Genomic DNA, 23,073 nt, shown 5'->3' on the forward strand with positions numbered 1-23,073 from the left:
ACTTAAGATTGAAGGGAGAGAATCAAGATTCGTACGAACGTCTCACCGCAGCTGATTAACATCAAAATGAGTCGCGTCGATAGCATCTAACGAAAGCTCGAGTTACAGCAGACATGTTATTTGAGTTACTAAAAGGACCAAAGTGTGGCTCATTCGAGGACACATTCACATTTTTATTGGTTCTATTGAAATACAGCAGTGTTATTATGAGTCAGTGGAGTGCTTCAGGTCACAAATATTACAAGAAATAATCAAAAACATGGGGACAATTTTTATATACAAAATCCTGTACAATGGAGTTAATAAATAGTGTTAGGATTGAGCTCGGCGTTAGCTTTTGGGAACTTGGCACGTCCAGCTTGTGTGCTCCTTCTGGTAAATAAAATCCCTCCTGGAAGACAACCAAGTCGGAGTTAGGTCACGTCGACATGAGAAAACCTAAATATTTAGAATTATTGTAATCTTGGGTTGGGATGATACTCACTCTCTCCTGTGTGGGGCGATATTCTCCCGACAAAGCAGACCCTCGTCGCAGGGACAGATCTGGTTGATGCTGAACGCCAGGCCGCCGTCGGGGACGTAGCAGCCGTCGTCGCGCATCAGCCGCCTCTTGCACACGCGTTCGCCGTGGTGGCGTGCGCAGCACATGGACGCCCCGCAGTCCCGGTCCACCTTACATCGTGCGCCTGGGGGATTCAAATTTTATTTCCAATTGGGAATAATGCTTAGATTGAAAAGTAGGTCACTTACCCTCTTGCCCATTGGGAATGCTGCGGTGGCATTTGCCGAACATGCAGCTGAGGCCTCGCACGCATTGGGCGTCCCTGCGGCAGTAATGCCCCTCCCCGCGGAGGGGGACGCACAGGCCAAAGTGGCGGTCGCAGGAAAAACCTCGTCCGCAGGTCCTGTCGTGGTGGCACATCGGCTATGGACAAGCGTGACGCGTGTTCAGGACTTTTTGAAAAACTAGAACACGAGAAATAAGTCTTACCGTGGTGGATCTGGCAGGGGGCGCGACGTCCCGAATTGCCGCAGTCCCGTCTTTGGGTGGACTGTGGGGCATGTTTAGCATCCACGCCCAAATGTGCGCCTCGGTCCGAGTGAAGCACAGACACAGGCTCGCCATCCACACGCTGGGCAACATGGCAAACAAAATGGAGGGCAAATCGAGACCAGGTCGGGAGTTTTACGACTTGGCGTCTTGGAGGTGGCAGCAAAAATCTCAACGTCAGCAAGTGACAGTGTCCGAGCTCCTCTTTCACTTTTATAATGCTCCAAGTCGACCCCCCTGTGGGTAACCCCGGCCCCCTCCCAATGGGCTGTTTGTTCAAGTAGCGAGGGAGGAGGAGACAATTAGTTGTTAATGGATTAGCTAAAACAACGAGTCACCGCCCGACGTCCCCCCTAAAGTTGGGAACGACCACAAGAGCTACTAGCCACTGCATGACTCCCCCCAAAAAACAATCTGGGGACCTAAACCCCAACGCCCCCCTACCTCAGACCCCATGCCGAGACCAATTTGCAGGAGTGCACCCTGCAGACGACCCCATGATCTCATTAAATGTAATTACCATCAGCTATTAGTTCTCAGGGATGGGAGGGGGGGCGATGGGGGTCAATGGGGGGAGGCATAAATGGGGCTGAGAAGAACTCATTTTTCTTGGCAAAGCAATCACATTACTTCAATTCTAACAGATGTATTTGCCCGCATCCCTTATTCCCTAAAACAAATCCAAATGTTTTCATCAATTGCTAACCGTTGATTAGCATTCAGTACTTTCCCTCAGACTGATGCCGGGATAAGTCCGGGACTCCTTTGCATATCGTTGACGGCAGACAGAGGTGATCGCTATCCTGCGCCGGCTACTTAAATCCTTTATCAAAACATGCTAACACAGACTAATGACATAATTGCTGCTCAATTAGCTGACACAATGGCCGCAACTGGACCCATTAGCAATATGTAAATATGGCCTCGATGGACTGAAAAGATGAAATTCTTGCGTATTGAAAAAAGATAGAAACGCCACTAAAGTTTTGTTTTTTTACAAACACGAATTCAAGTTTCACGATGTCAGCTCTCTTTTTGTTGTCCATTCGTAGTGACACCAAGATGGCCGCCGCTTGTATTTGTTTAGCCAGTAGATAAGTGTGAACATGCTCCCCCAGTGTTTGTGACTCCGCTAATGACCTCCGTAATGAACGTGCTCCCTTTTCTCAATCAACGTGCTAGCGAGGCGGAGAGGAGAGGAGGGGGTGTGTAACAAAACAACCTTCGGGGCAGGGTGATCTTTGCCCATTGTAATGGACCTTGACCCCCCGCGGGGAGCCATGAATGCTGACCACAGTAGGGCGGGCGAAGATGCTGAGAGGAATCCCCCCCCAATTTACCGGCCTTGCAAATCAAAACAATGCACGTTTGTACGTTGTTGCACAATTGAAACTAAAAACTCAGTATTATCTTTTGGATACATTAAAAAAATTATTTTTTAGTTTAATTTGTAGTGTCCGGGCTCTTTGATAACAACCTGTCTTTTATTTAATGAGTTCTGTTTTTCTTCTGGGTCGACCCGATATTCTCGATAGCCTGTTTCCAATTGGGACAAGAAAGGCCAATGTGATTCCTGCCGTAATGGGAAACAGCCCCGACAAGTTTCCCCTGTGCCAAATTTGAAACGCCGCGAGGGCGAAGAGTACAACGTGAAGTTAACAGTTGTAAATCAATGAGGCTTCCATCAAAACTCTGACGGCACAGCAACAGTGAGTCAGGCGACCCAGAAAAGTCTCCAGACATTGTTTTGGTCATGAGCGCACATTTGGATCACATTTGTGAAAGCCATCAAAAACCAAAGACAGATTTGCCGATCAATAAGCTAATATAAATTAGCCATGATTGGTTTTGACATTCCCAGCTGACTTTAAATGGCCTCCACTTGTCATCTTTGATGCATTACTGTGGCCTGTCTGCGGGTGCATGTGACCACAAGGGGTCACTGTGTGACGTGAACGCGCAACCCGCAGCGGAGCTCCACAGAGCGCCTCAACAGCTGAGCGCAATTTAGCGTGAGCGCGCACGCACCAATGTTCATCAGCAAACAACACAACCTTTTTTTTTCAGTGAGCAACACAACAGCAGCAGCAAACAAAAAAAAAGTTTAGTGAGCGGCAGCAGCAAACAACACTGAGCTCCATGGAGAAAGGAAAAATCTCATGGGAAGAGGAGACCAGTGCAACCAGTTTTTCAACTTGATTGTTTCACTAATAAAACCAGAAGAGTGAAATCCCAGTCTGGTCAAATCCTTCCTTTTCAAGAAAATGAAATTAAAATACACTTGCCAATGACTCTTTCCAGGTGATCTCCATCATGGCCCATGTGGTGTTTTAGTGTCAGCAAAACATGTTTTTTTTCCAAAATATCGTCATGTTTGTTTGGCTTCACACGAGGGGGGTAGCCCCTCCCATACTCCTCATTTTTTTGGCCCACTTCTCCTGAATGAGAAAAAAGAAAGGCATAAATATTTCCTTCCTCTTTCAAACAGTCAGAGAGAGAGAGAGAGAGAGAGGAGAGAGGGAGAGAAAGAAAAGAGTCTCCTCACTCGAGCTGTTTTGTCAACTCTCCCGCTGTCATGGAGCCGCCGTCCCAGATGTTCTTCTGAAGGAGCACGGAGCAAAGCTGCAAGGGCAAAAACCTTGGCTGAGGAGAGGGAAAGCAACCGCAGGCGGTGAAGCCCAGTGGAAGTCGAGACCTGGGATTGACGACGAAGCGGGCGGAGATGGAGCTTGGCGGACTTCTCCTCGTATGTCTCCTCCAGGTTCAGTTCGGGACCCTGAGGACTCGTGAAGGTAAGCCTAGCCACGAACTCCATTCCAGAGTTTATTGGACAAACAAGAAATGCCCTGATTTTATTTCCAAAGCTTAGGATTGTCCTGAACCCAAAAACTGAGCCCGACCCCTCAACACAAAAGCATCCAGAAACACAAAAATTTTGATTTATTAACATGTCGTGTTTTTTTTGGGAACTCCTACTTCGAAGCTGTCCTGTGTACTACTTACCTTCCTGCATGTACAGTATGTATTTCTGTTCTCCTTGGAGATTCTATATTTTTAGCCAGACCCCGTTCTTCAGCTCCTCCTCCAACAAATCAGCGGTGCTCCACTTTCCTCCTCTGGCCTCCCTCGTGATCACCATCAGAGAGTCTGTTCTCATACCTGCCAACAACATGATACGTGATATTGAGAGAATTTTTAACTCATTCACTCCCATTGACGGATATAGACGTCAAATATCCATTTTGTGCAAGCAGTTAATGAGTTAAAAAATTTGAATCGTACGTTATTTATTGGCAGGATGAACAGACAGACATTTTTTAATCCCAGTCAAATTAGGTCCTGTTGTGAAACTCCATCACGTTCCTCAAGTTCCTTTTTCAGTTCCAGATTATAATAACAATAATAATTCGTTCAATGTATATAGCGCTTTTCAAGGACCCAAAGACTTGAGCTGCCAGAAGTGTGTTTTTGTGGCTTCAGCCCACGCCAAGAGCACCTCTGGATATTTCGTAATACACATCAGACACTCTTGTATAACACAATATGACTTTGTACGCTACTTTGCACGCTTAGCACATTCAAGACAGATTTTTCTTTGTTCTGACAAACCTAAAATGCTCTTAACACTTTGTTTTTTTCAAATGCCTTCACTTCACCTCATGTTAGAGGAAATGTTTTTATCATCCGTGGATTCGTGGGCTTCCAAACAGCCGGAAAGAACATCAGCTTTTGTTTTCCGCCAAGACATTTGCGTGTTGCAACATGTTTAAAAAAAAAAAAAAAAAAGGTGAAAATGCTGCTTGTCTAAATGTCAACAGAACTGACTGATGACTCATTTTTGGGACATTGCCGTGTCAGCGAGATCCAATTTTCCTAAAAGATGACCTTTTAGCGGCACCTAGTGGTAGGGTTGGACATTACTGTTGAATCACAATCGTAAACAAATGTGGAAGAAGTTTGGAAGTAAATTTCAGTTGTAGCAGAAACTCTGGGACTCAAATATGCTAATTAGGTAATTGTTATTTACGAGCTTCTCCGTTACAAAATCACCCACGCTTGCGCATAAATTAAAAGTTGCAGTGCTCCACCTTAAAAAACTCCGAGTTGAGCCAATAAAAAACAGATGTACCCGCACGATACCAAGAGTGTCCGTTTAGCTTTAAAACTCCTCTCACACTTTTTTTTAAAATCAACTTTCTCACATGATGGAATTTCTTATCGCAGAGAGCAAGACCGGCCTCCGACGGCCGAGAGGTTCTCGCAGCGTTCCGGCGCAAGGAGGACGTCTGGACATCACTTTCCTGCCTGACAACATGACCCAAATAGTGGTGAGAAGCCAATTATTAAATATCTCCATCCGGTTATGTTTAGTAGTGCAGATTTTAGACCTAGCCTGAGCGTCTTGCCTCAACCCTTTGTTTGATCCAAATGGAAAAATAGAGCAGAGGTCCCGCCAGCTGACATTACCAATGATGACTCACTTGGACAAAGCTAACTTCTGGACGGCCAAAGAGCCTGTTTAAAGGGAGGGAGAGGGATTTAACAATCATGCAGCTGCAATGCCAGTGAATGCCCCTCACCTAGGAAGCCCCCCCCAACCCCTCCCTTCCAGAAAATGTCGACGCAAAGGCAAAAAATGGGTCGCCGGCTGTATGTGGAGCAACGAGTTCCATTTTTCATTGCTCTCCTTCCATGATAATAACGCTGTCTCACCAATATGTCTTCAGGAGGACTCACAGCGTTACTACAGCTGGCAGAGTTTCGGCCCCCACGACAGGCGTACCCGAGACCTGTGGGTGGACTTGGACTCGTTGCATAAGAGCCAAGTCCGAATCCATGGCATCCTGTCCAACGCACACCAGAAGGCGGCGGTGAGAGGCGTCGCAAATGCTAACTTGAAAATATTCCCCTGATCATGCTTTTTTTTTCCAGAGGGTGGCGCTGTCATTCGACTTTCCATTTTACGGACACTACTTGAGACAAATTATCGTCGCGACTGGTGGTGAGTTTCAGCATCACCCAAATCTGAGCCATCACAGAAGATGTGAAGTTCTTTTCTCATCCCGCAAGGTTTTATCTTCATGGGTGAGATCACCCACCGCATGCTAACTGCCACCCAGTACATCGCCCCCCTCATGGCCAACTTTGACCCCGGTTTCTCCATGAACTCCACCGTGAGGTATTCAGATAACGGTAAGCGTGGGAAATGGAGGGGAACATGTGACCAGTGTGACCAGAGAGGGCGCTCTGGTGTACGTCCAGGTCATCTGTTTGTGGTCCAATGGGACAAAGTACGATTAAAGGACCGAGAAACCGAAGGAGCTTTCACGTTCCAGGCGGCGCTGCACAAAAACGGAACCGTGGTGTTTAACTACCGAGAGGTGAGTTTCTTCTCCACATCTGTCGTCCAAATTCACTCAACGCTTTTATTGTCCAGATCCCGGTTCCGGTGGAGGGGATTAACTCGACAGAGCATCCCGTCAAAGTGGGAATGTCGGACGCGTTCGTGGCCTACATCCCATCTCCGGAGATTGCAGGTCATCTTTCAACTTCCTGTCAAGCCAAAATGTTTGTGAGAAGAATTAGCTGTTAGCAAAGTCGTCCTGGTCGTAGCATCTTAATGATACTAGCGCAAAAAGATGGAGATCTTACAGAATGCTTTTGCCTTAAAGATGCAAAGCAGAGGACCATCTACGAGTATCACCGGGTGGAAATCAACACCAGCACCATTGCCAGCGGATTGGCTTTTGAATTCACGCCGCTGCCAAGTACGTAAAAAACATGGCAGGAAAAGACGCCATTGGGTCCACTAACTCATTTCCCCTTTCAGCTTGTCTTCAACACACCTCCTGCGATCTCTGCTTGGGGTCCAACCTGACGAGCGGATGCGGGTGGTGCAACACGCTTCAAAGGTACGACCACGTGGTCCCAAATTCCAACCCGCCCAGAGTAACTCCAGCTTCCGCTTCAGATGCTCAGATGGAATCGACCGTCTTCGGCAGGAGTGGCTGGATTACAACTGTCCTGAAGAGGTGAGAGACTTGTGAGGCCTTCAGATGTTCCTCAGCTGAGTCATGTGATATATGGCAGGCTGAAGGCAAATGCGAGGACTACTACACGGCATCCCCTGAAGACCCGACACTATCCTCCTCGTACTCGTCAGCTGCTCCGACGTCATCTTCGGCCATGATCCATGACGCCGGAGTCACCAGGGGTGAGTTGAGTGGTCTCTCGTTTCTGGAACATATTCCATGGCTGACTCTCCCCAAAACAGAACCTCCAGACCACACAAGGATGACTGAGAATGCGGCCATCATCGCCGGTGTAGTGGGGGCTCTTGTCCTAGTGGTGGCGCTAACCTTGCTAGCTGTGTACTACATCAACACACACCCCACGTTGGCACCGCCCTTCTACCTCATGCAGGTGTCAACATACGTCACACTTTAAATATTTTTAATTTCCCCCTAATGACTTGAATGGTATGTACCGTAGCGACGGAGCAACAACTACTGGCCCGCTACGAAGTTCCGCAACCAGGACTGCCCGTCGAGCTACGGCGAGGTGGAGCTGACGGGTCACGAGAAGGAAGGTTTCATCGAGGCGGAACAGTGCTGCTGAAGGCGGCCATCTTGAGGATGGTAACAGATGAACAGAAAAATCCACTTACCAACTAGTGGCAGTTCTTCCTGGCTTGCTTTGTGTCTCCTTGACACACCAAGGTCTAAAATGAAAGGAAGAAAACTCCATCAATCCAAAATAAAATATCAATGGACAGACTGTATGGTGCACTTCCCATTTGTGTTTTTAAAACTGGCATTTTGGTTGTTCCATGATATTACTGTAGATTATATAGATTAAGAAACTGGCATCCTTTCTGTGGTGTTATTTTTCATGGTCAAATGTCTTCTATTAAAAAAAGGTTTCAGAGAGTTTAATGATAACTGTGTTTCCCAACCTTTATTAAGCAAGGCACTTGCACACAAAGTTCTTTAAGCGTTCAAATATGGATGAAATGATGGAAATTCTGCCACCTAGCGGATAAGCATATAATTGTTCTGCCTGTCACTATACAGTGCGTCACATGTGCCGTAAATTATTTAATTAATTATTTGAAATTATTTTAAGACTAATGATGTCCTTCAGCATTCCTGATCTTCTCTCACAACACAGTGGTTGTGAACTATACTTTTATTATACTTTTATTTATGCATGTTTTATCTATTCAAAACAATTCCTGGGTGTGTTCATTTGTCTGTTGAGATGCTTCATTATATTAATTACTCCCTTTGTTTCATCAAAGTGGAGCAGAGTGCAGAATAGATACATTTATAAGATAAATTATTCACTAAAGATTTCATTGGTGTTTATAATCTCCATTTGATAAGTGGGTAGACTCTCCAGACATACGGTTTCTATGTGACATTAAAGTCAATTGCATTTAAAAAAAACACAAAAACAGTCATTTATATAATATGGCAATTTAAAAAAAAAGATTTAAGTAGAAGGTATTGAAAAAGAGGGGGCACCCGGATTTGAACCGGGGACCTCTTGATCTGCAGTCAAATGCTCTACCACTGAGCTATACCCCCGTTGACGACCACTACGTATAATTAAAGATTAATCAATAGCTAGCAAGCGTTTCGGCAATTGACATTGCATAAAAATATGTAAACTATTCTTCGAATCCACCTTTAACCGCTCGGTTTAAATAATAATCCAAAAAATAAGCATAGTACCGCAAGTGTTCAGCAAATCCAACATAAAACATACTTGAAATTGAATTTATTTGTTTCAAATAAATGTTTCAAATGTTTTATTTCATTATATTACGTTTTTTAATTTTATTTTAGTATTTTATATTATAGTATACTGGTTCAAGCATGCGCTTCCGAGTTTAACCGCAGGGTGGCGACAGAGCAATACAAAACATCAGCGCACCCATTAATCGACATGGTTTTTGCAGTAGTATTACGTGTACGTGTATTTTTGACCCGCGGCATTGCAATAAAATAAAATAAAATATAGAATAAAATAAAACATCAATTAATATAGTTTCGCAGGTGTGTAATATGTATGTGTATTTTATTTTTATTTAAATGGACGGTAAAGCGGGCCCAACACTGATAGAATAATTATAATTAGAAAAATTATGTCACTACAATTCAACCCTGAAAAAAAAAAAACTCGCATGGCAGTTATATGTATTAAAATAATATGTCACTACTACACCCCCTGGAAAAAAACTCAAGTGATTTAGCATTTGAAGTCATCTCGGATGTTTACTTCAAGATGTGAACGCCTCAACTGCTGTAAAGTGCACTGATGATAAAATAAATGTCGTACTTCAGCAAATAAAAGCTCACTTTCATTTAATTGGCTTTAAGCAGAGTATTTGCATTGCATTACAAAGTTGTTTTTTTAAAAAATAATTTTGACCGCTCCTGATGCAGACACCACCTACTTGTGACGTCACATGCGTGTATTAAACATGCGTGGGACCAGCTCGGTCCATTCATCCCCCACACATCTTGCGACTCCTTTTGGCCCTTGTGGGGGGGTGGGAGAGAGAATGAATCCGCCGTGTGGGAGATGCTCCAAACCGGTTTACCCCACAGAGAAAATCAACTGCCTCGATAAGGTAAAAAATATATATCATCTACCCTTTTTTTCCCCTATATGTGCTGTGATGCTGTATATCACTATTTTGCTGCAAAAGTGACAAACTTGCATTTTATTTAATTTATATTTAATTTGTTTCTTAACATTTACATAATTTTTAAATTTAATTTCATTATAGGATGTTTCATGTCGGATTTTGAGGTGAAAAAGCAGATGCTAGGGCAAAAATGTTTGCTATCAGGAGAATAATTTGAGGAAGTACTATAAACCAACATCTGTGCTTTTATTTTAAGGTAAATATTATTTATGTAGTTAGATAGAAAGAGACCAAAGGCAGAATTTGAATTGATGGGGGCTAAGTTTATGTTCCACTCCCAAAAAGTCAAACAGAGGATTGTTTAGACAATGTGCAGGCCACTTCTGGAGTAAACAATTCATATTGTGTTTATTCTATTGACATTTACAGCCCACACAATTCCTGATGTGTTGCTTACCTTTAGAATTGGCCCACAAGCCGCAGGTTTCCCACCCTTTTGAATGAAAAAAAATAGACAAAAAAAACAAATTGTGTTTGCATGTGTGTGTTTGTGTGTAGTACTGGCACAAAGGTTGTTTCAGCTGTGAGGTGTGCAAGATGGCGCTGAGCATGAACAACTACAAAGGCTTCGACAAGCGGCCTTACTGCACCATGTAAGTTTGAATTAATGACAACCTTCCTAAACATGTGAAGCTGTCATGAGATGCGTGTGATGCTCACCTCTTACAAGGCACTACCCCAAAACATCCTTCACCATCGTGGCCGACACCCCCGAGAACCTGCGCCTCAAGCAGCAGAGCATGCTCAACAGCCAGGTAAGGCTAAAATGAAAAAATACAATAGTTAGCAGCAATAATGAGAAGAAGTGAGAAGAAGCAGTAGCTGCCTCTTGTGTTTATGACCATAAAAGTCTCTGCAGAGCAGCACGGCTCTCTCACGACCTGCAAATATTCCTCATAGTCACAACATGACTCACGCAAACAATCCAGCGAGTGCAATTATTTTTTCTGGCTTAGTTCAATCGCAATTTTTTTTTTTGTGCGTATCAGTTGATTATTTCATTAATCAATTGAAAGGATGTGTTAAAAAAACTAAGTTTGAATTTTAGGCCCTCTACAAGGAGGAGTTTGAGAAGAACAAGGGCAAAGGTTTCAGCGTGGTGGTGGACACGCCGGAGATGCAGAGGGTGAAGAAGACGCAAGAGCAAATCAGTGATGTAAGAAATGCCCCAAGTTGAAGTGGATCAGTGAGTGCTTACACAAGCTACACCAGTCCTCCTCTGAAGTCCAAGAGGGGAGTATTTCAGTCATTTTGCTGTGCACGAGTCGGCGGCCCTATATGGTCAAAACATCTCAGCTGTGGACACACAGTGAACATCCGCTCTCACACACACATTCCACACAAAACCAAGGCGTGCACACACACACAGGAAGAGCCCATGAGCTATCCACATCAAGATTTTTCCACCGATACTTCACTTGTATAGTTTATCTTCTAAATGGGGTAGACAGTTAATTTGTAATTGGCAAGCGGTCCAGTGTTCACTCAAATCATCTCAAGAATGAAAACAAACTCTTTATAAATACCCTGAAAAAAACAATTTAAGTCTCTTAAAAAGGAAACATTCAAGTGCTCAGTAAGGCTTTGCCAGTTTTTTTTTTTAAACATGTAATATTATTGCCGAAATTAGAAGAAATGAGAATTGGCGCCATCTTGTGTGCAGATCAAGTACCATGAAGACTTCGAGCGCAGCAAAGTACGAAGTGACGCGCCGCCTCCAGAAAATAGGCAAGGTGACATGACAACTCTTGATTTTAAAATTAATTCACGTATTTTAAATATTAATTTTAGTAAATATCTCACGGGTTTTTTTCCCCTCTCTGAAGAGGAACCGACGAATCAAGGGAGGAACAGCTTTGACGCACAGATGCGCTCTAGTCTTGTGGCGCCGTCTGGCGGAGAGGTGAGGACATTACACTTTATTTTTTGGTTTTCCTCACTACTCATAAGATCATTTACAATAAATAAACCAACGCGATAAAAGCATTCATGCGCTTTTTCAAGTTCTTACTTGAGTCTCCACTCCAACACAGAAGCGCTACCAGGCCTTGTACAGCTACACGGCAGCGGAGGCGGACGAGGTCTCCCTTCAGGAGGGAGACCTCATCGGGGACGTGGAGTTCATCGATGCAGGATGGCTGTTTGGGAGCAACCAGCGCACTGGCCAGAGGGGAATGTTGCCTGCCAACTATGTGCGGCCTGTGTGATAAAGATTTGACAGCTTTGTTTTTATCCGGAACAGGAGGTTTGAGCTTCACCATCACGGCGCTTCTCCCAAATTTCTACAATGACAAAAAACAGCATGAAAATTTGCTTTGACATATCAAAAACGTGACTATAAAATTCCAAGAACGACAGAGACTAATGTATAACAAAATTAATAACTTTATTCCAAAATACTCCTCAAAAATGTAGATAAAAATTCTATGAATAACTTTTACATTAAAACAAGACCTTTACTTACAAACTGGTGTTTTTTTTTTTGTGCATGTTAAATAATAAAAATCACCATGGTTGTCGAACCCTTGCAAACAAACGTTAGCAAGTAGCTCGTGTCACTTAAAAAGAAGAAAAAAAAAAGAAAGACAGGGTTGATGGTCATGAGGTCACAAGCGGCTTGGAGAAGAAAGAGATTCTTTTGACAATTTTGTCACGTAGCTTGGCCGGCAGCCTGCAAAGGTGTTGCGAGAACACCTTGGAGTTCCTTCCCAGGAAGTCCTCGCACAATCTGGAGGACAGAAGAGTGGCTTACTCAGCTAGCAAGTAAAGCTCATTAGCGCCAAAGCACGTGCGTGGGTGTTTATAAATAGCTAGGTAAAAACTTTCTTGAAAAGCATTACACACTCGTCGCTACCTGAAGAGCGAGTAGGGCTGCGTCTGGATCATCAGCACGTCACCGCTGTGAGTCTGCGACGGACAAGTCAGCACGGCGATCTGCCGATGACATGTCACGTACACTACTGAGGTACAGGAAATTTGGGGAGGACCGACATTGTCGAAATTCAGGCCCAAAAAGAAGACGAGTGGTACCGACAGGAAGTGTTATCTAAATTTAGTTCCAGGGGCAACTAAAGATCCTGCAGGAAGCTCTAAGGTGGAGTCTGCAGTTATAAACACATTTGACTGTTTATTTCCAGGAAGTACATGTACCAAGCTCCTAAATGTTGTTTGGAAAAAGCAGGTTTGACCTTTGGATTTTTAAGCTACTTAGTGACACATTAATATAAAGCTGCGCAAACATTCTTGGGATTCAAGAAAACCGTTGAAGCAATTTTCATTCCTTTAAAAAAAAAATGACATCACCTACCGAATCCATCGTGATGGACAGGTTGCTGCTCCCTCCGAATATGATGACATCATTGTCACTCCCCAGACATGCACTGTGACACACCCTGCACGAAGGAGAATGTTAGAAAGAACAGATTTGGAGTTAGACAACGCAGGAGATACGATATCACGGGTAAATTGTCACTCGCCAAACAGGAAGTGCAGCTTTGGGCTCACAATGCCGCCCCCCCTCCCCCCTCGCCCAGCCCTGGTGTTGTGTGATGCAGCTACCTGGGCTTGTCACCATGCGGGTGAGTTATCTCCCGCCACTTTCTCGTCAGAGTATCCAACTGCCAGGCGTCATCTGGAATAAGAAAATCATAAGATCCCGGACGTGACCTTTAACCTCACGCACGACACTTACTGAGCGTTTCCCCGTCGACGCCCAGACCACCGAATACAAAGAGGGTGTCATCAGCGATGGGCGTCACGGTGTGCATCGAACGGCCCGGCGGCATGCGGGATGACAAGGCCACGCTGGAGAGCAAGGAGACAAATGAAGCAGATGTCCACACACAGCAGACAAGTATGGACATTACATTTGGGTCCAGTTCCACACGTCCAGGTCCAAGCAGTACATGTCCAACTCGGGAGTTTCCTGAAGCATATCGAAGGGGGGGTGAGATAAGATGGTTTTTAAAACAGGAAGTCTTAAAATGATCACTCACCACGCCGCCACAGACGTAACCTTTGTTGCCCAAAACGGCGCCGGCGTGGCAGCCTCGGGGGAGCGGCGGTGTACCCTGGTCAGGAGAGAACCCAGTTGGACCACCATTAAACATCTTCGAATTTTTTAATGAGACTACTGAAACTTTGAAGAGCTGAGTTTAACTGTGACAGTCTTCGGGGTCAAGTGGGAAGTGACTCCTGGCTAACCTTGGTCTCAGGAACGCTCCAGGTGCTGGTCAACGTGTCAAAAACGTCGACTTCGTTGTGCCAGCCCCAGCAGCGAAACGACACGTCACCGATGGTGAGCTACACAGGCGGATGAGGAGAAACATTTCAGCGCACCACTGACACGGATGAGATAAGGGGCTTTACCCAGGTCATCTCTTCGATGATGAAGTTTGCCGACGCCATGTTTCTCGCCTCCCGCAGCGTCTTGCATCCGTAGCCTCCAAAGTAGACCAACCTGAACCCAAGGCCAAAAAATAATTTCCTTTTTTTTCGAGCCAATTTGTCCACAATGGTCAAATTCGGGTCATTTCCGACCTGTCCCCGTGCACCCAGCAGCTGTGTTTGTTCCTCGGTGAGGGCGTCGTTCCTTTGGCTTCCATCACCTTCTTCCACGAGTAGCATTGTTGCGTGAGGTCCACGCTAAACATCTAAAAACATGCATTTTTATAATTTCTGTGGGGAATTGAATGGCTTTCTCCTATCTCACTTGATTGCTGTAAGTTTGGCCGTCGTATCCCGCAAAGATGTAGAGCGAGCCGTTGATGTAGGAGCCACAGAAGCCCATCAGGGGAGGGGGCGTTTCCCCGCCCATCTCTCGCCGCTGCCTGGTACAATCAAAGGAAGCAGCCATTAGAGTATAATGTAATCAAACACTGCCACCATTTTTTTTTTTTTTTGTTTACCATGTGCCGCTGTCCAAGTCACATAACCAGATCTCATCACTGGGGAGCATGACGTCTTCGCTGCCGGAGGCCTTTAAAGACAAGTTGGAAGGCATGACAGCCCCAAAAAAAAAAATGTTAGCATGCAAGTTGAGTAACAATGTGAAAAATCACGTGGACAAATCATTGATTGATTGATTAGGATAATACCACATATAGGAGGAAATGTGTTTATCATTATAATAACCTTATTGGGAAGGAATGATGACGCTTTAAATAATTTTGAAAATTCAATGGCGTCTGAAATACCACCAAAATCAAGGGGGGGGGGATTAATTAGTTTCATTTTAAGGTTGTTATACTAATACGGACGCTCAATCAAAATGAATTAATAAACAATAACATTCCATTTGAATTAATAACATTTGTTTTTGGGTTAGTTTGTTTGTCTAAAGGACTTTTGAAGTTTTCTCCTACCTGGAAGCCCCCCCACACGTACAGAGTGTCGTTGCCGTGAACGAACGCAGTATGGGTGCTCCTCTCCAGCTGTCTCGTCGACGCCGGTACGCCCGCCATCCCGCTTTCCTTAAAAAAAAAAGTAAAACAAAAACGAAAAAGGGTAGCGAGTCCGGAGGAAATCTTGTAGATGATCGTGACACTCCTCCTTCCCTGTCGCTTGTCTCGTTCGTGCAGCTGTTTACCTGCACGTGTCCTGCCTCTTTGCGCATGCGCACTTCCTCAGCTACATTTATGACTTTTTTTTTAATTGATCATTTCGGAGTTACACAGGTGACTCTGATCACGTGATTGGGTTCATAAATATAGTATTTCAAATAATTAAAACTGGGAAATTATGTTAATCATACCCCGTTATATTAAAATAGTATGCTTGCTCAGTGCTAGAAAATAATTCTTTATTTTGTTTTTAAATAGCATATACAATTACAAAACACAGTAAAGGCATGTCTGAGCAGCTTACCTTTCAACTTCTTATTTAAGGTGACTTTTTTTAAGATGACTTGACTTGGACTTGACAATGGAATGCTTCCAATTTTTGAGAAACAATGCAGCTTTCGTACTTTTCTTGCATATCAAGTTGTTGAAAAACAAGCAGATTATTGTTGGGTTGGCGGGTATAAAAACCTTGACATTTAACATTGACACAAAGTTTCACAATGATAAATAATGAAACAATTTTATCTAAACAGAATGTAATAAGACGTTTATTTGACTTTTAGACATCAAAAACAAGCTGTTAAACAGACGGTGAGTGTCCAACAGTCGGAGCTCAGTGCAAAGTGTGCAAAATTCTTGGACGACTTAATTCGCTAAATGTGAAAAGTCAGAAAAGTAGCCGGCATTGCACCAGACAAAAGAAAAGTCCCATTGGCGTAAAAAGAAGGGTGAAAAAAAAAAAAAGTATAAGGCACATTGGGACATGTTACTAATCTTGTTTTTTTGTGTAAACTGTTAACTTCTCATTTAAGACTAACAAATAAAATCTCATGGTGAAGATTCACTGTGGCTGCTCAAGTCAATAAATTAGGATCAGTCCACCTGTCACTTTTACTCATAATAATAATAATTGCACTTGAGGTTAAATAATTTTCGGGCTGCTCTTCCAGAAGAAGAACAAGCGCGCCCTCTATTGGCTTCCTTTAGTCCTGCAGGTCTCTCTCCAGATACTTCCTCATTCGCAGGCAACGAGGACAACCCTGATCTGGCACCATGCATGTCCGATGAAACACCGCCTTGCATTCCTTGCACCTGCGTGACGCAAAAAGGTCATAGGTGAAGTCATTATTATGACGATAAGATGGGACGGGACATTACCTAGTGGTGCTGTCAAACTGGAAAGGGAAAATAATGTCGTCGCTGCGGCACATCTGGCAGATGAAGCCCCGCTGCGTGCACAGGTTGCAGCTAAAAACGTGACTGCTGGCAAAATGGCACAGTGACGTCAGATAGAGGGTGTACTGGTTCTCGGCGATCTGGAGGAAAAGACATTTGATGTGATTCCAGGTTCTTCAGGAGAACAAAATGTCTATCAGTGCACACCTCCCGCAGGTCCCTCACGCTGTACAGGCTGCTGGACTCCAGTAAGTAGGTTCGCTGCTCCATCCTAGTGGGAACGTGTACAAAATGTCACAAATCCTTATCGGTGTTTTCGTTTGTTTGTACACACCTGGCTTGAAGCATCTTGCAGGCTCCGCTACGGCAGGTGAGCAGGTACTCGCCCAGTAGCCGCAGCCTCCGCCGCAGGTTGTGCACAAGAGCCATGGTCTCGGAGTGTGTCAGCAAGTCGGGGTTGAGTTGCTCCAGGTTGAGCAGAGGCTCCTGCTCCACCTGAGCCAGCACCCATTGCGCCCTCCTCGACACCTGGAAGCACACACGTTAAAGACAAAGAAAGAAACTTGGCCGAGGCGAACTCTGACCTCGCGTTTATTGAGGTCCCAGTTGTGCAGCATGCGTGAAGGGATGATGGTGGTGTCGCCCCGGTGACAGGAGTCACAGTAGTACTGGCCGGTGAACTCGCATAGGCGGGCTCGTCCCAGCGATGGGCCGATCTGCTGGGAGCAGCCTGGACAGACAAGTCCACATGAGTGGAGTCCGTGCAGAGTTTGAGATGTTTCCCTTTTGTGGTTACCTGCACATTTGAAGCTCTGCGTGTCCAGTCCATTTTGCGAGGGCACGGTGCACAAATGCACGAGGAGCGGGCCATCTTCTTTGAGTCTGTGCTGGACCAGTCTATGTAGGTTTCCATCAAGGTTCTGGCCGACGGCAACCGCCTCCTCCCCGCTCTCCAAGTAGGACTCCAGAGCCCCGCGGATCAGAGCCCTCCAGGAGCACGCCTCCTCGGCGCTTTCCGCCCGCAGTCTAAGTGTCTCCCTGAGCGTTAGGAGTTTAAAAAAGTAGGGTCCGCCCAGCGCCACGTCAGGGACCACGTCCCGGACTTCCTGGATGGCGAAGGCCATCTGCAGCAACTTGCTTCCTTCTTGCACCCGGAAGCCTTTCAAGGCCTCCAGGGAGAGCGAGAAGACGAGAGGCACCCACGAGTGAGCGTCAGCGCTCGAGCAACAATACAGCACCGCTTCTTTGATAGCGTCCCTTTCCAAATCCGCCGTGCGAGTCCAGTTGAACTCCTTAGGGGGAGGGGGCGAGGCGCATCGCTCGGGGCTGCACGAGGCGGAGCACGGGAAGGAAACGCTGCCGACCTCGGCGCCGTTCTCACCGGGCATCTCCAGAATCTCCCACTGCTCTTCCACGTGGGACATGGGCCGGCACTTGTTGACCGCCTCCACGACGCGGTCCACCCAGTCCTCCGCCTCGTCCCGGTTGGCGGCACGCAGGTAAAGACGCTTGCCGGGAAAAGCCAGCTCGAAGCGGCCGTCGGGCGAGGTCAGCCGGGCGTCCTCGCACCGCAGCAGGGAGCAGTTGTCGCAGCAGGTGCGCTCCTCTGCATTGAGGTAGAGGCAGAACTCCAAGGGGGACAGCTCGCAGTAGTGGTCTCGCCACATCCCCATGGCGCCACGGCGCTCCAGGTGACCTAGCTTCAGCAAGCCTCGGAAGGGGTTGGAGAGGCCTAGAAAAACATGAGACAAGAAGCATGGAATGGAGGCGTGGCCTAGTGATTGACATCCGGAACAAGTGATTATCTGAAAATGAGTTTGGATTCTTAATTATTAGTTATGATAGATGACATCACTTCCATTTCTGGACTACCTCAGAAGCTCGTCTGACTCACTTGGTCGAGATGCGGAAAGATCTCCTGAGGTCACCGCAATCAGGGAGATTTAATTACCTATTTGACGGCGATGGACAACACTCGGTGGCAACTGCGAGCTTTCGGGAGGAGCAGGAAGAGGAGCAAGAGGGGGAGGCGGCGACGGTGGTGCCTCGCAGTCTGGCTCTGATTCCACACGGGGCTTGTAGATGTCTTCCTCGGAGATCCAGGAGCGTGAGTGCTGAAAAGGGTGAAAAAAAAAAAAAGTTAAGGTGTGTCATGTGATTACAATGAAAAAAGTTTGTCCTGTGCTGGATCCTGCCAAAAGTCACAAATGTTCTGAGCTGCACACACACCGTGAGGGAGTCTGATGACACCTCCAAGCAGAGGACGTTCTCGACTCCTTTCTCTCTGCGGTCTAGCTTCGCCTTTTCTGGGACCGTCGTGGCGGCAGGCTGCACACGGTCAACATGATTTCGGCGGGGCGATGGCGGGTCAGCGAGGGGCGGAGCCGGCGGCTCTACGTCGGAGAGAGCGGAACTGGGCGGCTGGTCGCTGTCGGAGAAGTGGTCGGCGCCGGAGCTGGAGACAAAGGAGTCCTCACGCATGGAATCCTGACTGGAGTTTTCCTGCTGCTTGGGTGGCGACCTGAAGAGACCAACGTTTTACTTTGCTTTGGCTGCTTTAGTCAATGACATGCTTACGCTTTCAAGGGTGCTTTGGTCCTGATGTCACAAGAAGACCACTGCTCGCTGGCGGGGCTTCGGTGCTCCTGCCCCTGGAGAAGGCTGTCCGAGCTCGAGCTGGAGGAGAGCTGCGAAGAGCCTGCGGTGTCCAGGCTCAACGTGGACGAGTTGAGCGCTCCGGTACCACCGCGAGACCCTCGAGAAGCCCACAAGAGCGGCGGCCCCGTGTCAGTCGATCCCGACGATTCCGACAGCGTATCCCATGAGTCTTTGCACGCCACCCCGTTGAGGGGCGCTTCCGGAGAGTTAACCGGGGACGGGGCGCAGAGTCCGGCGAGGCTGAGTGGCGTGGTGGTCCACTGATTGAGGACGGCCGACTTGTACGAGAGGTTGAAGGTGAGCGAGGCCAGGCCCTGAAGGTAGCTGAGCAGCACCTCGCGTTCCTCGCCGTTGAGCAGCAGGGCGCCGGGCTGATAGTGCGCCCGCAGCTTGGCACTCTCCCGAAACAGCGACAGTAGGTAGCATTCCAGCAGACCGTGATTGAGGGCCAGACGAAGCCATGCTCGGCAACGTCCCACGTCCGTACCCACGAAGTTGATCTTCTCCAGCTCTGTGATCACATCGCTGCAGATAGGGGCGGGTTATCTTAAATAATCACCCCGTCCAAATTAAACAAAGCTGCTGCTGGTGGACTCACCGATGGGTGACGGTCTTAAGGAGATTCCAGAAGAAGGGCTGCGGGAGGGGTCCGCTCTCTCCTTTCCTGGCCTCCCAGCGGACGTACTTGCTCTTGATACCATGGACGAAGATGGCCTCCAGCGCGCAGCACAGCAGGTTGGCATCGCCGTCCTCACTGGTGACCACCGAGTCCGATGTCACGTAGCGCCTCTGCAGGGATTTGAGCGACAGCGCTAGCTTCTCCTTGATCTGCAAAACAGGAAGTAACATTACAACCACTTCCTCCTTTAGTTCTATTTAAAAAAAACCTGATGAATAACTTTTGGCGCGCCGAGATGTCGGAGGGGGGGGGGGGGGGGGATCAATGACCTTACTATGCAACATTAAAGGCTAAAATTACGTGATGCCAAGAAAGACGTGAACACGTGATTAATGATCAAGGCAACTCTGCCTCTTTAACACAGATTACCTGTTAATCTAATTCCAGTGACACTAATAATAGAACAGGAAGACAGGCTAGCCAACCACCATTTTGTTGTTATTTTGATGAGTGTGGCAATCCAAATTGACATTAAGACTTACCTGCTTGACATGCTTAGCTTCTTGCGGCGCTTCAGGCGTGTGCGTGGCTAACATGGCACCGTCTCCAAGATTCTATAACCGCATGGCATGCTGCAAAGGAATCACAAGAAGATTACGAGCGTGACATGTGATTAACCAACTTTAGCTTCTCCTTCCTCACTGCCATTGAGCGACCTTTTCCATCATGAGTCAGATTTTAGAAGTGCTTTAAACCCTCCCAGAACATCAATAATCCAGTTAATTACAATTGTAGAAAAATGAAGATTTGGGATCTAAATCAAAAGATGAATATGAGGGAACGTTCTCGATGTGTGCAACAACTAAGAGCAGAGCAACACTTTTAAGGTGAGCAAAGGTATTGGAATTAAATGAAGTAAATATGTCAGGAAAACCGCTTTATTGAAATAATAAAAAAAAAAGAATGGCCAGTCATGTGACTGAGTTCACAACTTCACATGACCTAGTCTGGATGAGACCAATCAAAAAGCACAATGATTGGACAATTTACAGAGTTTCACAACCAAACAAACTCGTTTAACTCGTTTAAACTCTTAATCTGTGTCTACTTCCCGTGATGTTTAGTAGAATTTAATTCTCGTTTTCGCCCCTGACGAAATTCTCGTTAAAAATGAAGAATTTAAACGAGCCGAGTAGCTACATGTCATAGTTAGCTTAGCCGGGTCCTCACCGAGATGCAGATTTGACTTTCCATTTAAATCAAAAGGAAGCCAAAAAGTATAAACCAGGCAGGAGGATGTCGGGTCAAGTCAGTCCGTGCATGTTTCTGCCATCACGCCACGCCCTAAAACTTTTTTTTAAAAAAGTAACGAAATGAACACCGCCAGCTGAGGTTTGTTTACTCTCGACGGGAACGAAGTGTACGGGTGAGCAGAGAGGTGCATCATGGGAAAAAGACCGTGTCCACAAGAGGGCGCTAATTCCCCTTCTACAATGCACTTGTCACTGTTCTGCGGGTGCATATAACAATTTACAAAATTGAGAAAACGTCGATATAAATGCTGTAGGGAGCAATAAAAAGACACAATATGAAAGATCAATCTTATGAATGTATTGGCGTTTTTGTGTGTAAACAACACAAATGACCTTACGACCCCAGTGCCCTTCCCTGGTGACCTATACAAGCGAGTGGCCAACGCTTCAATAAGTTTTTGAAACATTCGACATGCCATACCAATCAAATTACTATTTGTTGTATATTCAGATGGAGAAAGAAGAAACACAGGAACAAAAAAAAAAAATGGAGCTTTATTTCAAGAAACTTTCAAGGGAGGTCCTAAAGCAAAATGTTAGTTTATCTATAATAAATCAATGTTTATGCAAATACTAAAAACTAAGTAAGTAGTTGTCGTACAATGTCTGAAGAAGAACAGCCCGGAGGTCTGGGAGAAGATAGATGTGAAGTTATAATGCACTGTGAATTTACATTTGGATTTAAAGCAAATATTTTTGAGTATAATAAAATGTCATCGTCTTTGATAGCACACACACACAACAATCACCATGACGTCACTCCCACGGGGCCTCGGCGCAGTCATCCGTGGAGGCGTAAACAGTTAGTTCCTCGTACAAATCCCCTCCTCCGCACGCCTCGATGGTCAGGCCCTGCACGCGAACAAACATGCATTAGATTATAACTTTTATTTTTAAGTTTGTGACCTAACTCACCTCGTAGATGTGTTCAATTTCGGGCACCTCGTAGATGTTCTCTTTAGTTTTCAACTAATCACAAAAAAAGGCAATTCAAAAGGGTTGATTTTTTTAAAATACACTTTTAAAAAATTATCCAATGAGGACCAGCCAACTGTGCTCATTTCTTTTTTTTCTTCTCACCATTTTGCCATGACGGCGAAGTAAAAGCGCCACGATGACGGCCAGCATCAGACCCTGAACGACCATCAGGGCGTCTTTCATGTTGCTTCGACGTACTGCCTGTTCTCGGTTGATGGGCCCTGTCGTGAAAATAAAAAGTTATACATAAACTGGTGATGTTATAGGTAGACATTATTTAAACTTACTGGCAACTTGCAGCTGAGTGCCGCTCCCCCACGTCCTGTTGATGCGGCAGAAGTAGACCCCGCTGTCCTCGAAGCTCAAATCGTGGAGGATGAGGAAGGCGTTGAGCGTGCGGTCTTTATCCCGAGTCATAGCGTCTTCGAGCAGGCGCCATTGAGCGACTTCTTGGTCATAGCGGTCCGCCTTGTACCAAAACACCTCGGCCCACAGGTGCTGGTGGGATGAGGCGCAGTAGACGGTGACGTAGCGGCCGGGCGTGACGCCGTAGAAGCGCGGCTTCTGGGTGATGGCGAGCTCGTGGAAAGCAGCGGCTGAGATGACCAAAGTCAAAATATGAAAGTTTTTGCAACCAATAAAACACAAAATATAAAGAATGTTACTAGACGAACTTCCTCTTTTTTCTCCAGATGTCCAGGAAGTGAAGCGAGTCCCCCCAAAATAACACACAAAAACAAAATAATTAAGACTTATTTTACCTGACACGTGGAGCAGCGTTAACGCGGACAGTCCGTAAAGAAACCAGATCATGATGGCCATGCAAAGACACAAAAAGCATTCATCAAAATGTTGGTGCAGTCATGAAGAGAAGAGGAGGAGAGACGGAGAGGGCGGAGCTGCAAGCTCCCAAAGGTCAAATAAGTCATTAAGGCATTACATTTTTTTACAAGTTACTATATTGGGGGAAAAAAAGGGAGATTGCTGATACATTAATAAAA

At 45.9% G+C, this 23,073-nt stretch overlaps 6 protein-coding genes and 1 non-coding gene across 8 annotated transcripts; 2 read left to right on the forward strand and 5 right to left on the reverse strand.

Annotated features, from left to right (window-relative positions):
• Positions 1 to 152: 152 nt before the first annotated feature.
• On the reverse strand, positions 153 to 3,745 carry LOC125991229 (dickkopf-related protein 3-like). 2 transcript variants are annotated; one of them, XM_049758965.1, is made up of 6 exons: positions 3,597 to 3,745; positions 3,337 to 3,489; positions 992 to 1,133; positions 751 to 925; positions 485 to 686; positions 153 to 391 (listed from the first exon to the last, which is right to left on the reverse strand). In XM_049758965.1, the coding sequence occupies exons 3-6, from the start codon at positions 1,124 to 1,126 to the stop codon at positions 331 to 333; spliced, it is 573 nt and encodes a 190-aa protein (XP_049614922.1). In that variant the 5' UTR covers positions 1,127 to 1,133; positions 3,337 to 3,489; positions 3,597 to 3,745; the 3' UTR covers positions 153 to 330. The 2 variants fall into 2 exon arrangements, with proteins under 2 accessions (XP_049614922.1, XP_049614921.1); XM_049758964.2 differs by lacking the exons at positions 3,337 to 3,489; positions 3,597 to 3,745 and having other exon boundaries at positions 992 to 3,312.
• Positions 3,700 to 7,992, forward strand: plxdc1 (plexin domain containing 1). Its single transcript, XM_049758963.1, has 13 exons — positions 3,700 to 3,843; positions 5,276 to 5,379; positions 5,779 to 5,922; positions 5,984 to 6,053; positions 6,122 to 6,244; positions 6,314 to 6,432; positions 6,489 to 6,588; positions 6,724 to 6,819; positions 6,882 to 6,963; positions 7,023 to 7,083; positions 7,142 to 7,265; positions 7,326 to 7,474; positions 7,544 to 7,992. The coding sequence occupies exons 1-13, from the start codon at positions 3,774 to 3,776 to the stop codon at positions 7,667 to 7,669; spliced, it is 1,368 nt and encodes a 455-aa protein (XP_049614920.1). The 5' UTR covers positions 3,700 to 3,773; the 3' UTR covers positions 7,670 to 7,992.
• A 576-nt stretch (positions 7,993 to 8,568) lies between these two features.
• Positions 8,569 to 8,640, reverse strand: trnac-gca (transfer RNA cysteine (anticodon GCA)). The gene has a single exon. It is a non-coding gene; the product is annotated as a tRNA-Cys (tRNA).
• A 900-nt stretch (positions 8,641 to 9,540) lies between these two features.
• On the forward strand, positions 9,541 to 12,351 carry LOC125991081 (LIM and SH3 domain protein 1). The gene is made up of 7 exons (XM_049758590.2): positions 9,541 to 9,689; positions 10,266 to 10,360; positions 10,438 to 10,522; positions 10,816 to 10,923; positions 11,431 to 11,500; positions 11,594 to 11,670; positions 11,801 to 12,351. Exons 1-7 carry the CDS (start codon positions 9,621 to 9,623, stop codon positions 11,972 to 11,974), a joined length of 678 nt encoding a protein of 225 aa, XP_049614547.1. The 5' UTR covers positions 9,541 to 9,620; the 3' UTR covers positions 11,975 to 12,351.
• On the reverse strand, positions 12,135 to 15,375 carry LOC125991080 (kelch domain-containing protein 1). Its single transcript, XM_049758589.2, has 13 exons — positions 15,131 to 15,375; positions 14,675 to 14,745; positions 14,479 to 14,596; positions 14,307 to 14,419; positions 14,136 to 14,226; positions 13,971 to 14,069; positions 13,763 to 13,837; positions 13,634 to 13,692; positions 13,459 to 13,571; positions 13,326 to 13,398; positions 13,075 to 13,159; positions 12,622 to 12,701; positions 12,135 to 12,495 (listed from the first exon to the last, which is right to left on the reverse strand). Exons 1-13 carry the CDS (start codon positions 15,227 to 15,229, stop codon positions 12,366 to 12,368), a joined length of 1,206 nt encoding a protein of 401 aa, XP_049614546.1. The 5' UTR covers positions 15,230 to 15,375; the 3' UTR covers positions 12,135 to 12,365.
• Positions 15,376 to 15,847: 472 nt separating this feature from the next.
• plekhm1 (pleckstrin homology domain containing, family M (with RUN domain) member 1) lies at positions 15,848 to 21,230 on the reverse strand. The gene is made up of 12 exons (XM_049758588.2): positions 21,012 to 21,230; positions 20,324 to 20,413; positions 19,761 to 19,990; positions 19,082 to 19,687; positions 18,734 to 19,025; positions 18,456 to 18,618; positions 17,301 to 18,236; positions 17,089 to 17,234; positions 16,839 to 17,032; positions 16,712 to 16,775; positions 16,487 to 16,644; positions 15,848 to 16,420 (listed from the first exon to the last, which is right to left on the reverse strand). Exons 2-12 carry the CDS (start codon positions 20,375 to 20,377, stop codon positions 16,312 to 16,314), a joined length of 2,952 nt encoding a protein of 983 aa, XP_049614545.1. The 5' UTR covers positions 20,378 to 20,413; positions 21,012 to 21,230; the 3' UTR covers positions 15,848 to 16,311.
• A 339-nt stretch (positions 21,231 to 21,569) lies between these two features.
• On the reverse strand, positions 21,570 to 23,039 carry cd79b (CD79b molecule, immunoglobulin-associated beta). Its single transcript, XM_049758187.2, has 5 exons — positions 22,834 to 23,039; positions 22,360 to 22,668; positions 22,175 to 22,293; positions 22,010 to 22,063; positions 21,570 to 21,946 (listed from the first exon to the last, which is right to left on the reverse strand). Exons 1-5 carry the CDS (start codon positions 22,892 to 22,894, stop codon positions 21,851 to 21,853), a joined length of 639 nt encoding a protein of 212 aa, XP_049614144.1. The 5' UTR covers positions 22,895 to 23,039; the 3' UTR covers positions 21,570 to 21,850.
• Positions 23,040 to 23,073: the final 34 nt, after the last annotated feature.

This window comes from Syngnathus scovelli, chromosome 21, assembly GCF_024217435.2.
Source record: "Syngnathus scovelli strain Florida chromosome 21, RoL_Ssco_1.2, whole genome shotgun sequence".
NCBI lineage: Eukaryota > Metazoa > Chordata > Actinopteri > Syngnathiformes > Syngnathidae > Syngnathus > Syngnathus scovelli.

What these genes read in the sequence shown, in the direction of transcription:
- LOC125991229 (XM_049758964.2), bottom strand. Translation starts at nt 1,144, where the DNA reads ATGTTGCCCAGCGTGTGGATGGCGAGCCTGTGTCTGTGCTTCACTCGG. An exon ending in CATTCCCAATGGGCAAGAGG is followed by an intron (nt 687 to 750) that starts GTAAGTGACCTA and finishes TGAATCCCCCAG; the next exon opens with GCGCACGATGTAAGGTGGAC. An exon ending in ATCGCCCCACACAGGAGAGA is followed by an intron (nt 392 to 484) that starts GTGAGTATCATC and finishes GTTGTCTTCCAG; the next exon opens with GAGGGATTTTATTTACCAGA.
- plxdc1 (XM_049758963.1), top strand. Translation starts at nt 3,774, where the DNA reads ATGGAGCTTGGCGGACTTCTCCTCGTATGTCTCCTCCAGGTTCAGTTC. An exon ending in TGGTGTTTAACTACCGAGAG is followed by an intron (nt 6,433 to 6,488) that starts GTGAGTTTCTTC and finishes TTTATTGTCCAG; the next exon opens with ATCCCGGTTCCGGTGGAGGG. An exon ending in CGCCCTTCTACCTCATGCAG is followed by an intron (nt 7,475 to 7,543) that starts GTGTCAACATAC and finishes TATGTACCGTAG; the next exon opens with CGACGGAGCAACAACTACTG.
- LOC125991081 (XM_049758590.2), top strand. Translation starts at nt 9,621, where the DNA reads ATGAATCCGCCGTGTGGGAGATGCTCCAAACCGGTTTACCCCACAGAG. An exon ending in AAATCAACTGCCTCGATAAG is followed by an intron (nt 9,690 to 10,265) that starts GTAAAAAATATA and finishes GTTTGTGTGTAG; the next exon opens with TACTGGCACAAAGGTTGTTT. An exon ending in AAGCGGCCTTACTGCACCAT is followed by an intron (nt 10,361 to 10,437) that starts GTAAGTTTGAAT and finishes ACCTCTTACAAG; the next exon opens with GCACTACCCCAAAACATCCT.
- LOC125991080 (XM_049758589.2), bottom strand. Translation starts at nt 15,229, where the DNA reads ATGGCGGGCGTACCGGCGTCGACGAGACAGCTGGAGAGGAGCACCCAT. An exon ending in TCATCGAAGAGATGACCTGG is followed by an intron (nt 14,070 to 14,135) that starts GTAAAGCCCCTT and finishes CCGCCTGTGTAG; the next exon opens with CTCACCATCGGTGACGTGTC. An exon ending in CCGCATGGTGACAAGCCCAG is followed by an intron (nt 13,160 to 13,325) that starts GTAGCTGCATCA and finishes TCCTTCGTGCAG; the next exon opens with GGTGTGTCACAGTGCATGTC.
- plekhm1 (XM_049758588.2), bottom strand. Translation starts at nt 20,377, where the DNA reads ATGTTAGCCACGCACACGCCTGAAGCGCCGCAAGAAGCTAAGCATGTC. An exon ending in TGTCATCAGACTCCCTCACG is followed by an intron (nt 18,619 to 18,733) that starts GTGTGTGTGCAG and finishes CACCCTTTTCAG; the next exon opens with CACTCACGCTCCTGGATCTC. An exon ending in CAGTTTGACAGCACCACTAG is followed by an intron (nt 16,421 to 16,486) that starts GTAATGTCCCGT and finishes TGCGTCACGCAG; the next exon opens with GTGCAAGGAATGCAAGGCGG.
- cd79b (XM_049758187.2), bottom strand. Translation starts at nt 22,894, where the DNA reads ATGGCCATCATGATCTGGTTTCTTTACGGACTGTCCGCGTTAACGCTG. An exon ending in AACGCTGCTCCACGTGTCAG is followed by an intron (nt 22,669 to 22,833) that starts GTAAAATAAGTC and finishes TGGTCATCTCAG; the next exon opens with CCGCTGCTTTCCACGAGCTC. An exon ending in AAATTGAACACATCTACGAG is followed by an intron (nt 21,947 to 22,009) that starts GTGAGTTAGGTC and finishes GTTCGCGTGCAG; the next exon opens with GGCCTGACCATCGAGGCGTG.